This window comes from Nomascus leucogenys, chromosome 5 (assembly GCF_006542625.1).
Source record: "Nomascus leucogenys isolate Asia chromosome 5, Asia_NLE_v1, whole genome shotgun sequence".
Taxonomy (NCBI): domain Eukaryota; kingdom Metazoa; phylum Chordata; class Mammalia; order Primates; family Hylobatidae; genus Nomascus; species Nomascus leucogenys.
In genome coordinates this window covers 56,820,256-56,833,146 of record NC_044385.1, presented here as the reverse complement: position 1 = coordinate 56,833,146, position 12,891 = coordinate 56,820,256, and the positions used below count along the sequence as shown (strand labels likewise).

The window sequence follows — 12,891 nt, the reverse complement described above, 5'->3', positions numbered from 1 at the left end:
TTTTTTTTTTTTTTTTTTTTTTAATAGAGATGGGTTTCACCATGTTGGCTGGGCTGGTCTTGAACTCCTGACCTCAAGTGATCCACCCACCTCAGCCTCCCAAAGTGCTGGGATTACAGGCGTGAGCCACTGCGCCCGGCTAATTTTTGCATTTTTAGTAGAGATGGGGTTTCACCATGTTGGCCAGGCTGGCCTTGAACTCCTGACCTCAAGTGATCAGCCTGCCTTGGCCTCCCAAAGTTCTGGGATTACAGGTGTGTGCCACCATGCCCAGCAAACCTGTATTTAAGCTGTAAAAAGTTTCTGTTCAACTTTGGATTTTTGAAAATCTTTCTTTTCACAGCTCAAGTTTCCAAGTCTCTTAAGGAGCGATTAGGCATGTCAGCTGATCCAAATAATGAGGACGCAACAGGTAAGTAAATCCTAAGACCAGATTCTGATTATTTTTTTCTTTGCTGTAAGAGCCTTTGCTTTTTCTCAGATTTACCTGTTGCTTGCTAGGGCTTTTGATTTTTGTTCTTTTGTAGTTCTGTTTGTTTTTTAAGTAATTGATCAAGTCAACTCAGACTCATCTGGGATCAATTCCTTTTTTGTGCTTAGAGATGGTAAAATGATTGTTCATCATAGCATTAATAGTAGGAAATTATTTATTTATTTATTTTATTTATTTATTTTTGAGACAGAGTTTTGCTCTTGTTGCCCAGGCTGGAGTTAAATGGCGAGGTCTCAGCTCACTGCAACCTCCACCTCCTGGGTTCAAGCAATTCCCCTGCCTCAGCCTCCCGAGTTGCTAGGATTACAGGTGTATGCCACCACGCCTCGCTAATATTTGTATTTTTAGTAGAGACGGGGTTTCACCATGTTGGTCAGGCTGGTCTCAAACTCCTGACCTCAGGTGATCCACCTGCCTCAGCCTCCCAAAATCCTGGGATTACAGGCATGAGCCACCTCACCCGGCTAAATAGTGGGAAATTAGAAACAACTTAAATATACAACAAAAAGGGTTTAGATAAAATTATGATAGTTATGTGCTAAAATAATTGCTGTCATGAAAAGTCAAATGCTGAACAACAATGATATGGAAAAATCAACTTGCATTGTATCAAGTGAAAAAAGATAACAAAGAGCGCATACCACTTTTGATCTGATTTAGGGCAACATAAGAATCTTTTTTTTTTTTTTTTAAGTTTATTTTCTTATTATAGAAACTTATTCTCAGGAGAAACATGCATATGTATGAGATTATTCTAATTTTGTAAAGATATAAACATATGCCTTTAAAAAAATCTTCAAAAATACACCAGAATATAAATAAAATTTGGTGTCATCTGAGTATTGGGATTTTCTTTATATTCTTCCTGTGTTATAATTTTTAAATTTTTTAAATTATGAAATATAACTACATAAGTATATATATGTGCAGTTTAAGGAATAATAAAATGAACATCCATGTATTCAGCCTTCCATCTTTTTTTTTTTAATACCTTGCTGGATTCAGTTTGAGGCTTTTAAAAATTTTATATTTTTACATCTCTATTTATGAATGGTGTTAGCCACGTTAGGTTACTTTTTATCCCCCATCCTTATCTGATTTGGATGTTAAAGTTATATTAGCATCATAAAAAGGGAGTCCGATGTTGGACATTTTTATTCTGTTGTATGCAACCTGAGTTATTCAGAGATTTCTAGGTTTTATCTCTCCTAGTATGCCGCAGGTTCACTGTTGTGGATCAAACATGGATCATTTTTGTTCATTCTGCTAAATCAGTATTTATGATAATCCGTATTTATCATAAATACTGATTCAGTAAATACATAAATACTGATTCAGTGGGCCCTTTGAATCTAAAGATTTGTCTTCTTTAGCTCTAGAAAACATTAATTTCTTTTGAGTATGACTGCTCCACATTTCTTTTTGTTTTCTCCTTGTGAAATTTGTATTAGATAGATGTTGGAACTTTGGGACATATGCCTGCATGTCTCTTTATACTTTTTGCTTCTTTGTTTTTGGCTAACCTTTTGTGAGCTTTGTTCAACTTTATTTTTTAGGCAAGGAATTGACATTTTTTTTCTGTAAAGGGTCAGATATAAATAACTTTGCAATCCACAGTATTGCAGCTACCCCACTCTGCCATTGTAGAGTGAAAGCAGCCATATGCATATGTATGCAATATGTAAATGAATGACTGCTGGTGTGTTCCAGCAAAACTTCATTTACAAAATTAGGTGGTGGCCATATGGGCTATATATACTTTGCCTATGCCTTTTTAAATGGCTGATTTGGGGCCAGCCTTATCTTTATTATCCAGTCCTTCACATGAATTTATTTTGGCACTTGTATTTTTATTTTTCAAGAACTTTCTTTGTTCTTTTATTTTTTTTTCTTTATTCTCGGCCTGGGATTTCTTCTTTTTTTTTGAGATGGAGTTTCGCTCTTGTTGCCCAGGCTGGAGTGCAATGGTGCGATCTCGGCTCACTGCAACCTCTGCCTCCCAGATTCAAGTGATTCTCCTGCCTCACCCTTCCGAGTAGCTGGGATTACAGGCATGCGCTACCACGCCCGGCTAATTTTGTATTTTTAGTAGAAACGGGGCTTCTCCATGTTGGTCAGGCTGGTCTCGAACTCCCGACCTCAGGTGATCTGCCCACTTTGGCCTTCCAAAGTGCTGGGATTACAGGCGTGAGCCACCCCGCCCGCCTTTATTTTTTATTTATTTATTTATTTTTTTGTTTGAGACAGTCTCACTTTCATCCAGGCTGGAGTGCAGTGGCACGATCTCAGCTCACTGCAACCTCTGCCTCCCAGGTTAAAGCGATTCTCCTGTCTCAGCCTCCCGAGTAACTGGGATTACAGGCATGCGCAATCACACTTGGCTAACTTCTATTTTTAGTAGAGACGGGGTTTCACCATGTTGGCCAGGCTAGTCTCCAACTCCTGACCTCAAGTGAGCTGCTTGCCTCGGCCTCCCAAAGTGCTGGGATTACAGGTGTGAGTCACTGCGCCTGGCCTGCTCTGATACTTCTAATTCAAATCTTTATTTTTATTTTAAAAAGTTTGTGTATGATTTTGGCTTCTTAACCACTTCTTTTTATTTATTTTGGTTTATCTTAAATATTGTTATTTTTCCACAGTTGTAAGTACCTGGCTTGGGTTTCCTTTCATTTTAAAGACCCTTTCCCCAAGTTGTCCTCTCTCCTGACTGGGAGACTTAATTTATGTCTGGCTAAATGGAGAGGGTGTACTAACAGGCAGCTTGTATGGACTGAAGATGGGAAGTCTGGGGGCTCATACAATTGCCGCAGTAAGACTTTATTTTCTGAGTGGAAACAACTTTTTTCCTTTTTCAGATTTGCTGTTTACTTTTATCCCTCCTCCCTCACCTTTTTCTGCTTGGTATTGTGAAAGCTTGGGATTTTCATGCTCTACTTCTCTCCAGCCCCAACATCTTCATAATGGGCTCTTCGTAGGCAAACTTGCCTCCTTTTAGGGAGCAGGTCTCAGGAAGAGGTCATGACTGGCCCAACTGTTCTGTAGGCGGTCCTTAAATTTCTACCCTAATGGTTATGTCACATCCCACCGTTGCTTTTAGTATTAGTTAACCCAAGTTTGGCAGTTTCCTTTGACTTTATTGGGAGGAACAGAACTCACGCCTGTGGTTTTAACTATTATTTTTCCATTTTTCTGTAAATTCAGACATCTGCTTTCTGTTTTAGAAATTCTTCAAAATGTATGCTCTGCCAGTGACATCCTTCTTTCTCATTGCTAGTGTGGATTTATTTTTAATGTTTTATCATTTCAATGAAGTTTTGGTAGGGGAGGGAAACAGGGCCTCTGTGTCACCATTCATGTTGTACTTTCTTGGGGTGGTAATTTTGAAGTGTTTGCCACCTTGGATTGAAAGAATTTGCAATTTTTTATTAAAGAACTTGAAGAAATAATTCAGTAAGTGAGTGCTTCCTTTGCAATATTGCAGGTACCTAAATATAGTTGTTGTTCTCATGAAGTCTTTAGTGTGGTTAAAGTTAACAGGCAATTATAGTGTACTGAGTGTTCAGTGCTTTGATCAGAAAAACTAAATTGGAGGGTATCAGGTTTTAAGCTGAATTCAGTGGAAACTAACCAGGTCCAGCGTGGTGGCTCACGCCTGTAATCCCAGCACTTTGGGAGGCCAGGCAGGCAAATCTCTTGAGACCAGGAGTTTTGAGACCAGCCTGGCCAACATGGCAAAACCCTGTCTCTACAAAAAAATACAAAAATTAGCCAGGCGTGGTTGTGGGCGCCTGCAGGCCCAGCTACTCCGGAGGCTGAGGCAGAGAATCACTTGAACCCAGGAGGTGTAGGTTGCAGTGAGTCAAGACGACACAACTGCACACTCCAGCCTGGGCAACAGAGCAAAACTCTGTCTCAAAAAAAAAAAAACAAAACAGAAAACAAACAAAAAAAACACAGGTAGCAAGAGAAATGAGATCAGCAGGGAATACTCCAAGTAGAGGGAATAGTATACTCAAGAGCTTGGAAAGTGAGACAGAACACAGTATATTTAAGATTTCAGACTGGGTATGGTGGCTCACACCTGTAATCCCAGCACTTTGATTGGCTGAGGCAGAAGGATCACTTGAAGCCGGGAGTTTGTAGACTAGCCTGGGCCACATGGCAAGACCTCGTCTCTACCAAAAAAAAAAAAAAAAAAAGATTTTGAAAGGATATAATTTTTTTGTCGGGGGGGGGGGGTCGTTAAACGCTGTTATTCAGTGATTACATATATATGTGTATGATCTCCAAATTATCATTTATTTCATAGCACTATCTCTTTTCATTATTTATTTTCTTAGCCCTTCAGTAATGAGAATGGTTCTGTCTGTGAAGTGTGACATTTGCTCTTCAGTTTAGACAGATGTAGAACGATTAATGTATCATTGAAAATAGCTCTTCAGTGGCATGCCAATTTCTGGGCCTTCTGCATTTTTCTTCTATCTTGTCACCTGTTTTACCTTCTTTTTATCCTTTAAATTTAATATCATTTCCTTGTAGAGAAGCATAGGTGTTCCTGCTGTGTCCTTTTATAGCATTATACTTCCCTTATCAAAGCAGTTATCATTACCATACCTATAGCTTGTTTAATTATTGATCTGTTAGACTGTAAATTACATGTGGAGATTTTATTTTGCTTACCATTGTATTTCTAGCCCAGTGTTCATTACATGTTTATAGCCATAAGTTAATGAAGAATTTATTGCTATTTTTGTTAAGATTTATAATGAAATTTATCCAACTAGTAAATGGCTTTCAGTTTCTGAAGAATAAGCTTCTGAATAGAAATACAAATCAATTTTTGCCTCCAAAGAGTTTTCCTTGAGGACCACTGCCTGGAACTTGCAGTAATCTAAAATTGAAATAGAAACAATTGGCCGGACTTGGTGGTGGGTACCTGTAGTCCCAGCTACTTAGGAGGCTGAGGCAGGGGAATCACTTGAACCCTGGGAGGCAGAGGTTGCAGTGAGCTGAGATTATACCACTGCACTCCAGCCTGGGTGACAGAGTGAGACTCTATCTTAAAAAAAAAAAAAAAAAAAAAAAAATAATGTTACCCTTTTGATCCTTTTAATTGCCTGCTTAAATGATAGCTCTCTGTTGGACTGTCTTGATCCAAGAATAGAGAGATCATAAGTCAGTAAGAGATGAACTTCAAGTATAATGACATGTTTTTCTCCTATGAAAACAGAGAAAGTTAATAAAGTTGGTGAGATCCATGTGAAGACATTAGAAGAAATTCTTCTTGAAAGAGCCAGTCAGAAACGTGGAGAATTGCAAACTAAACTCAAGACAGAAGGACCTTCAAAAACTGATGATTCTACTTCAGGAGCAAGAAGCTCCTCCACTATCCGTATCAAAACCTTCTCTGAGGTCCTGGCTGAAAAAAAACATCGGCAGCAGGAAGCAGAGAGACAAAAAAGCAAAAAGGATACAACTTGCATCAAGCTAAAGACTGATAGTGAAATTAAAAAAACAGTTGTTTTGCCACCCATTGTTGCCAGCAAAGGACAATCAGAGGAGCCTGCAGGTAAAACAAAGTCTATGCAGGAGGTGCACATCAAGACGCTGGAAGAAATTAAACTGGAGAAGGCACTGAGGGTGCAGCAGAGCTCTGAGAGCAGCACCAGCTCCCCGTCTCAACATGAGGCCACTCCAGGGGCAAGGCGGCTGCTGCGAATCACCAAAAGAACAGGTAACGAGAACTTGGTCTCTAGTACCACGTCCCCACGTAATATTCCAGAGGAGTGTTCCATGGGATCTCCCTAGGAGTTGTTTGACAACCTTTCTTTACTCAGATAACATTGAAAACACTGAATTAAATGAAGTTTTTCAATAGTGCTATGTAGACCTTTGCTATTTTGTTTTATTTTATTTTTGAGACAGAGCCTCACTCTGTCACCCAGGCTGTAGTGCAGTGGCGTGATCTTGGCTCACTGTAGCCTCCACTTCCTAGGTTCAAGCGATTCTCCTGCCTCAGCTTCCCGAGTAGCTGGGGCTACAGGCATGCACCACCACACCCCACTAATTTTTGTATTTTTAATAGAGATGGGATTTCAGCACCTTGGCCAGGCTGGTCTCAAACTCCTCACCTCAAGTGTGATCTGCTCGCTTCAGTGTCCCAAAGTGCTGGGATTACAGGTGTGAGCCACTATGCCCAGCCAACCTTTGCTATTTTAATGTGTATTTTGAGACTTTAGGAGCACAGATGGGCTTTATCTGTAATTTTATTTGTCCTTACTACTTTCATTAAATAAAGTTTTGTTTAACATATCTATCATGAAGTTGCAGCTTAAATAAAATAACTAATGATGTCTTTAATGTGAATACAGGGATGAAAGAAGAGAAGAACCTTCAGGAAGGAAATGAAGTTGATTCTCAGAGCAGTATTAGAACAGAAGCTAAAGAGGTAAATTTAAGATCATTGTATGGTTTTGTTCATGGCAAACAAAGGCTAGATAATTGGTAGTTTTACCTTACAGTAAATTTCTAAGTGCTTCACTCATATATTAGGTAAACAGTCTTTCTTTTTACTTACAATTTCTTATGAGAATTTCCTATAGTTCTATGTATATCAGTATTTGCTGCCCTTTTAAAGTTTTTTTGTTTGCCAGGCGCAGTGGCTCACGCCTGTAATCCCAGCACTTTGGGAGGCCGAGGCGGGCGGATCTCGAGGTCAGGAGATCAAGACCATCCTGGCTAACATGGTGAAACCCCGTCTTTACTAAAGATACAAAAAATAAAGTTTTTTGTTGAATTGGCCATTAATATTTTTTTAACTGAGTGTTTTCTAATGCTATGCATCATACAAAAGTCGGGAATTTTATTTTTTTAAAAAATGAACAAACCCTAAAAATATACAACTCAGATGTAACCATCATTATCTTTTCCATGGATTTCTTCGAGCTTTTTCAGTCTCGCTGTGTTGCCCAGGCTGGAGTGCAGTGGCATGATCTCGGTTCACTGCAACCTTTGCCTCCTGGGTTCAAGCAATTCTTGTGCCTCAGCCTCCCATGTAGCTGGGATCAAAGGCATGCACCACCAAGCCTGACTAATTTTTGTATTTTTAGTAGAGACAGGATTTCTCCATGTTGACCAGAGTGGTCTTGAACTTCTGGCCTCAAGTGATCCGCCTGCCTTGGCCTCCCAAAGTGTTGGGATTACATGTGTGAGCCACCACACTTGGCCTTCTTCGACCTTTTTGTTTATATATGCATGCATGTGAATTTGTTTAATGTTAAACCCATGTTTAGAACATAATCGAGAACTCTACAGTGTATCATTTTACAGCCTGCTTTAACTTTACCATGTTAATAATTCTTCAAGAAGTTTGTTTTTACTGACCACATGATTCTCCATTATACAAATACAGTCTTTTTCTGGACGTTCAGATTTTGTTTTACACAATTATAAATAAAATAATATCTTTGTACATAAATCTTTGTGCAAGTCTTTGATTATTTAGGAATCATTAGTATTTGACTTAGAGTCATGGTTGTCTAGCCTGTGGAATCTGGGTTTTTTTTTATTCGATACATCTGTAATTCTAATATTTCATCTTTAACAGGGTATTTTCTATTTAACATCAAATAAAGAGCTTTTCTCTCAGATTCTGCATCATGTGAGATTCTGCTTAACTTCGATGTTGGCCTGGTACTTATATCATACAGGTTATTAGAGGTACCAGATTTTAATTCTGTCATTCAAATTTATCCACAGGCTTCAGGTGAGACCACAGGACTTGACATCACTAAAATTCAAGTCAAGAGATGTGAGACCATGAGAGAGAAGCACATGCAGAAACAGCCGGAGAGGGAAAAATCAGTCTTGACACCTCTTCGGGGAGATGTAGCCTCTTGTAATACCCAAGTGGCAGAGAAACCAGTGCTCACTGCTGTGCCAGGAATCACACGGCACCTGACCAAGCGACTTCCCACAAAGTCATCCCAGAAGGTGGAGGTAGAAACCTCAGGGATTGGAGACTCAGTATTGAATGTGAAGTGTGCAGCACAGATCTTGGAAAAAAGGGGTAAAGGCAAGTATTTCTATAGTGTGTATTGCTTTAGGTTATCAGAATTACCAAATTCAACCCAATTGTTGCCAATTGAATTTGCCTTCTATCCACAGGTAGATAGTAATATTTCATTTGCCTTCTATCCACAGGTAGATAGTAATATTTCTGATATTTTTATACAAAGGCAAAATGAGATGAATTCTTTTCTCAGAATTTAAAATTGCTATTTAAAAAGCTTTGTGTAAAACTTTCTATGGTGCATCTTTCCTCTGGTATTGAATAAAAACAAGGAATAGAGGAATGGTAACAAATTTAAGTGGTATTATATCTACATGGTGACCACCTGTAGTGACCACCATGTGACCACAAATTGCCTTTGAATCATTTTCAGTCTCTTTTTTAATAAATTATTTGTGGTATTTCTAGTACTGAAGGAGTTTTGGTATTTTATTCTGAATTATTCTCCATTTAAAAGAGTTTATTCTCACTGCTTATCAGATATTTTCTGCCCTTTGTAGCTAAACCCAAAGTGAACGTGAAGCCATCTGTGGTTAAAGTTGTGTCATCCCCCAAATTGGCCCCAAAACGTAAGGCAGTGGAGATGCACCCTGCTGTCATTGCCGCTGTGAAGCCACTCAGCTCCAGCAGTGTCCTACAGGAACCCCCAGCCAAAAAGGCAGCTGTGGTAAGAAGTATATTCACTTTGTGGTGCTTCATTCTGTGTGGTAGGAAAGCAGGAAAGACTAACTCTCCACTAGCATTCTATCTTGTGTATATCACTTCCTGGCATTTCCTAGCATTTTAGTAATTTGGGTTACTACTGTATTTTATACTTACAGTTTGATATTTGTGAAGTAGCAGGACAGGATTTTTTAAAAGCTAATTTTTAGGTGGCAAGGTATTTTGCTTATTTATATACTCAACCTTTAGATTATCGATTCTTAGATTCACAGGCTTAAAGAATCATAGCCACAATTCTAAGAAGGCAGCAAAAGAAAATGAATATGCTCAAATTAAAAAGCCTGACTCTCACTGAATTACCTGACTCTTCCTTTTGTAGGCTGTTGTCCCGCTTGTCTCTGAGGACAAATCAGTCACTGTGCCTGAAGCAGAAAATCCTAGAGACAGGTAATGCTTTGTAATTCTTTCTAAACAGACTCCAGGCCCCTGTTATTGTTTAGGCTCTCTAGAGAATAACACTGATAAATAACTTTAGCAACATTCAAATAAATCTGTTGCACTTCAAATTAATTGCAAGAAAGTATGAAAATTTAGGGTTGCTGTTCCTCTTTGGTGCCATTGTTTACGTTTTGCTATATTACCTAACAGATGTTTTTTGTTTTTTTGTTTGAGGCAGCATCTCACTGTGTCACCCAGACTGGAGTGCAGTGGCACAATCTCTGCTCACTGCAACCTCCACTTCCCAGGTTCAAGCAATTCTCCTGCCTCAGCCTCCCAAGTAGCTGGGATTACAGGTGCCTGCCACAAGGCCTAGCTAATTTTTGTATTTTTAGTAGTGACAGGGTTTTGCCACATTGTCCAGGGTGGTCTCAAAGTCCTGACCTCAAGTGATCCACCTTCCTCGTCCTCCCAAAGTGCTGGGATTACAGGTGTGAGCTACCATGCCCGGCCCCTGAAAGATGTCTTTAACACCTACTTTGAGTTATAAAAATGCTTGGTGCTGGCCAGGCAAGGCGGCTTATGCCTGTAATCCCAACACTTTGGGAGACTGGGGCTGGAGAATCACTTGAGCTCAGGAGTTCAACACCAGCCTGGACAACATAGTGAGGTCTTGTCTCTAATAAAAATCAAAGAAATAAAAAAAAAAATCACATGGTGACACACACCTGTAGACCCGTCTACTTGGGAGGCGGAGGCAGAATGATCGCTTGAGCCCAGAAGGTCGAGGCTGGAGTGAGCCATGATTGTACCACTACACTCCAGCCTGGGTGACAAAGGGAGACTCTGCCTCAAAAAAAAAAAAAAAAAATGCTTGATCCCAAATCAGTAAAAGAATTATTTCTTTATGTATGTTCTTAGAAACAAATTTTTGCTCACTCTTTGTGTCCATGAGACTAGGTGATTCAGCCAACTATTGAAAAAAGGGCAGTTTTCTAATAATCTTTTTTTTCTTACAGTCTTGTGCTGCCTCCAACCCAGTCCTCTTCAGATTCCTCACCCCCAGAGGTGTCTGGCCCTTCCTCATCCCAAATGAGCGTGAAAACTCGCCGACTCAGCTCTGCCTCAACAGGAAAGCCCCCACTCTCTGTGGAGGATGATTTTGAGAAACTAATATGGGAGATTTCAGGAGGCAAATTGGAAGCTGAGATTGACCTGGATCCTGGGAAGGATGAAGATGACCTTCTGCTTGAGCTATCAGAAATGATTGATAGCTGAAGGTGGTAGTGAGGACACTTTAAAAAAAAAATCGCCAAAAAACTGGACTTAGTTTCATCTGTTGTAACATTTACCTGAGATGATCATTTCTTTAGTCTAGAATTTGCCCCAAATCAGTATACCTCTGAATTATCTGTATGTGTCCTGGATTCCTTGGGGTCAGATTTTTAAAGTTACTTTATAACCATTTTGTCCATTCGATGCCATTGTTTATCATACCCAATGATGAGAAAAAAGTTCTGTCATACCCTTCTCTCCACAAAAAAGAGACTGAGAGGGAGATCAAGTGAAAGGGTGCAAGTGAACTTAGTGACTCCTTGAGGTGTTTGTCAGTTTTGGCTTTTTTCTCCTTTGTTGTATTCTTTATGTATTGTCTTGATGTACTTGATATTACCTGAGTTTGAAATGGATGAAGACAGCTGCTACCATTAAGGACCAAATTTTATGCTACCACTAAACAAAAATACCCACTCAGTCTGTGTTAAATTGTATGTCTTTTTAAAGGTATTTAGAGATTCAACTAAGCTTTAAAGAGGGCTGAGCAGCTCAGGAAGCCTGTAATGTGGGCATAACTCTTTGGACCTGATCTTGATGCTTCTGCTGCTCTGTTAGCCTCTGAAGAGCAATATCTAATTTATTATTACTGTAATTTTTTAAAAGGCTTTAAAGTGCCTCAGGGGTCCCCTGAAACTAATTTTCTATTTCTGGGATTCCCTGGATTTCATTATATGAGATGGTGACATGATTAGAGGAATTCTTTTTTAGTATGAAAATTGTCCCTTTTCTTCTTCAGTACTTGCCTCCTTACTGGCATTGAATTAACACAGGGACAAAATTTGGTTAATTTTTTATTTCTAACTCTCCCAACAAACTCCTGTTGCCCAGTATTTATTTGGTGGCCTTTAACCACCTGAGGGAAAAAATGAGCTTATTCAAGCTGCCAATATTTATCTATGGGCTATAGCAGTACACTGAATTGTACTGTGCCAGGGATATTGAGATGCTCTGGGGGTGTATTGTATACCTGCCAGTTTTCTTTATTTCTGAATTGAGTTTTCTTTTCTTGATGTTGGTTTCCTTCATATCACCTCAAGGTTTAGATTTGTGAAGGAATAAGCATGATGGGAATAATAGTCTTGAAAGGAGATATGTTGTATATAATCAGGAGGAGGAAGGAAGGACTTACCCATTTTGATATTTTGCTGTAGGTGGCCAGTTTTGTTTCTCATAGGGAAATCTGACCCACCTGTCATGTTGGCTCCTAAGGAACTGCTGTTGTAAGCGGCTCATCAAGAGTTGAACTTCACGTAGCCTTGTTGGGAATATGGAAAAGGAAGAAAGCCACAGGACTGCCCATTCAGTCTTGGGAAGATTTGAGATGATTCTGCACAAGCAAAAATGACTTGAAATTTATGTATAGACACACCTCTACCAATCCATCTTCAGCTGACTGAATGTTGTATGATAGCCCTTCTCCAAAGCAGGGGTAGAATGTTCAGGTTTCACCACGGATTTTCTACTTATTTCGTTTTTGGAATCAGCTTGCAGATTCCAGGTCCCTTTTGTATATATTCTTTATTCTTTTGCTTTTTTAAAAAATAATTTTGTTTCATATTTAAAGCACTTGTATTAGTCAATGTTTCATGTTCTGCATTATTTGAACCATTTGCCCTTACAGAAAGAGAAATACTTGTTTGTGTTTTAAATAAAACTGATGTAGGAAAGTCTTGATGTTGTGAGCTAAGTAATCTTACATCATCATATCAGCCTAGGATCCACCTTGACGAGACCCCAATCAGAATGCTATTGGCCTTTCGTGTAAGTGCCCGAATTTCAGTTATTATTTGGCTTAGGAACCTTTCACCTGGATATATTGCCAAATTTACAAGTTTGCTCAGTTTTAGCTGCATATGCTTTAGGTAAGACTTTATATTATTATAATGTGAGG

General features: G+C 39.2%; 1 protein-coding gene across 20 annotated transcripts in view; it reads left to right on the top strand.

Annotated features, from left to right (window-relative positions):
* Nucleotides 1-12,671, top strand: part of ZC3H11A (zinc finger CCCH-type containing 11A) — a 58,916-nt gene extending 46,245 nt beyond the window's left edge. For 17 of the 20 annotated variants that reach the window (XM_003273144.3, XM_030813197.1, XM_030813198.1 and 14 more), the window contains 7 exons: nucleotides 344-412; nucleotides 5,724-6,227; nucleotides 6,865-6,941; nucleotides 8,252-8,567; nucleotides 9,065-9,231; nucleotides 9,607-9,674; nucleotides 10,685-12,671. In XM_003273144.3, coding sequence (XP_003273192.2) covers nucleotides 344-412; nucleotides 5,724-6,227; nucleotides 6,865-6,941; nucleotides 8,252-8,567; nucleotides 9,065-9,231; nucleotides 9,607-9,674; nucleotides 10,685-10,943 — 1,460 coding nt within the window. In that variant the 3' untranslated portion in view covers nucleotides 10,944-12,671. The remainder of the gene's footprint in view (nucleotides 1-343; nucleotides 413-5,723; nucleotides 6,228-6,864; nucleotides 6,942-8,251; nucleotides 8,568-9,064; nucleotides 9,232-9,606; nucleotides 9,675-10,684) is intronic. The other 3 variants (XM_030813204.1, XM_030813203.1, XM_030813202.1) reach the window with 1 other exon arrangement.
* The last annotated feature ends 220 nt before the right edge of the window (nucleotides 12,672-12,891 follow it).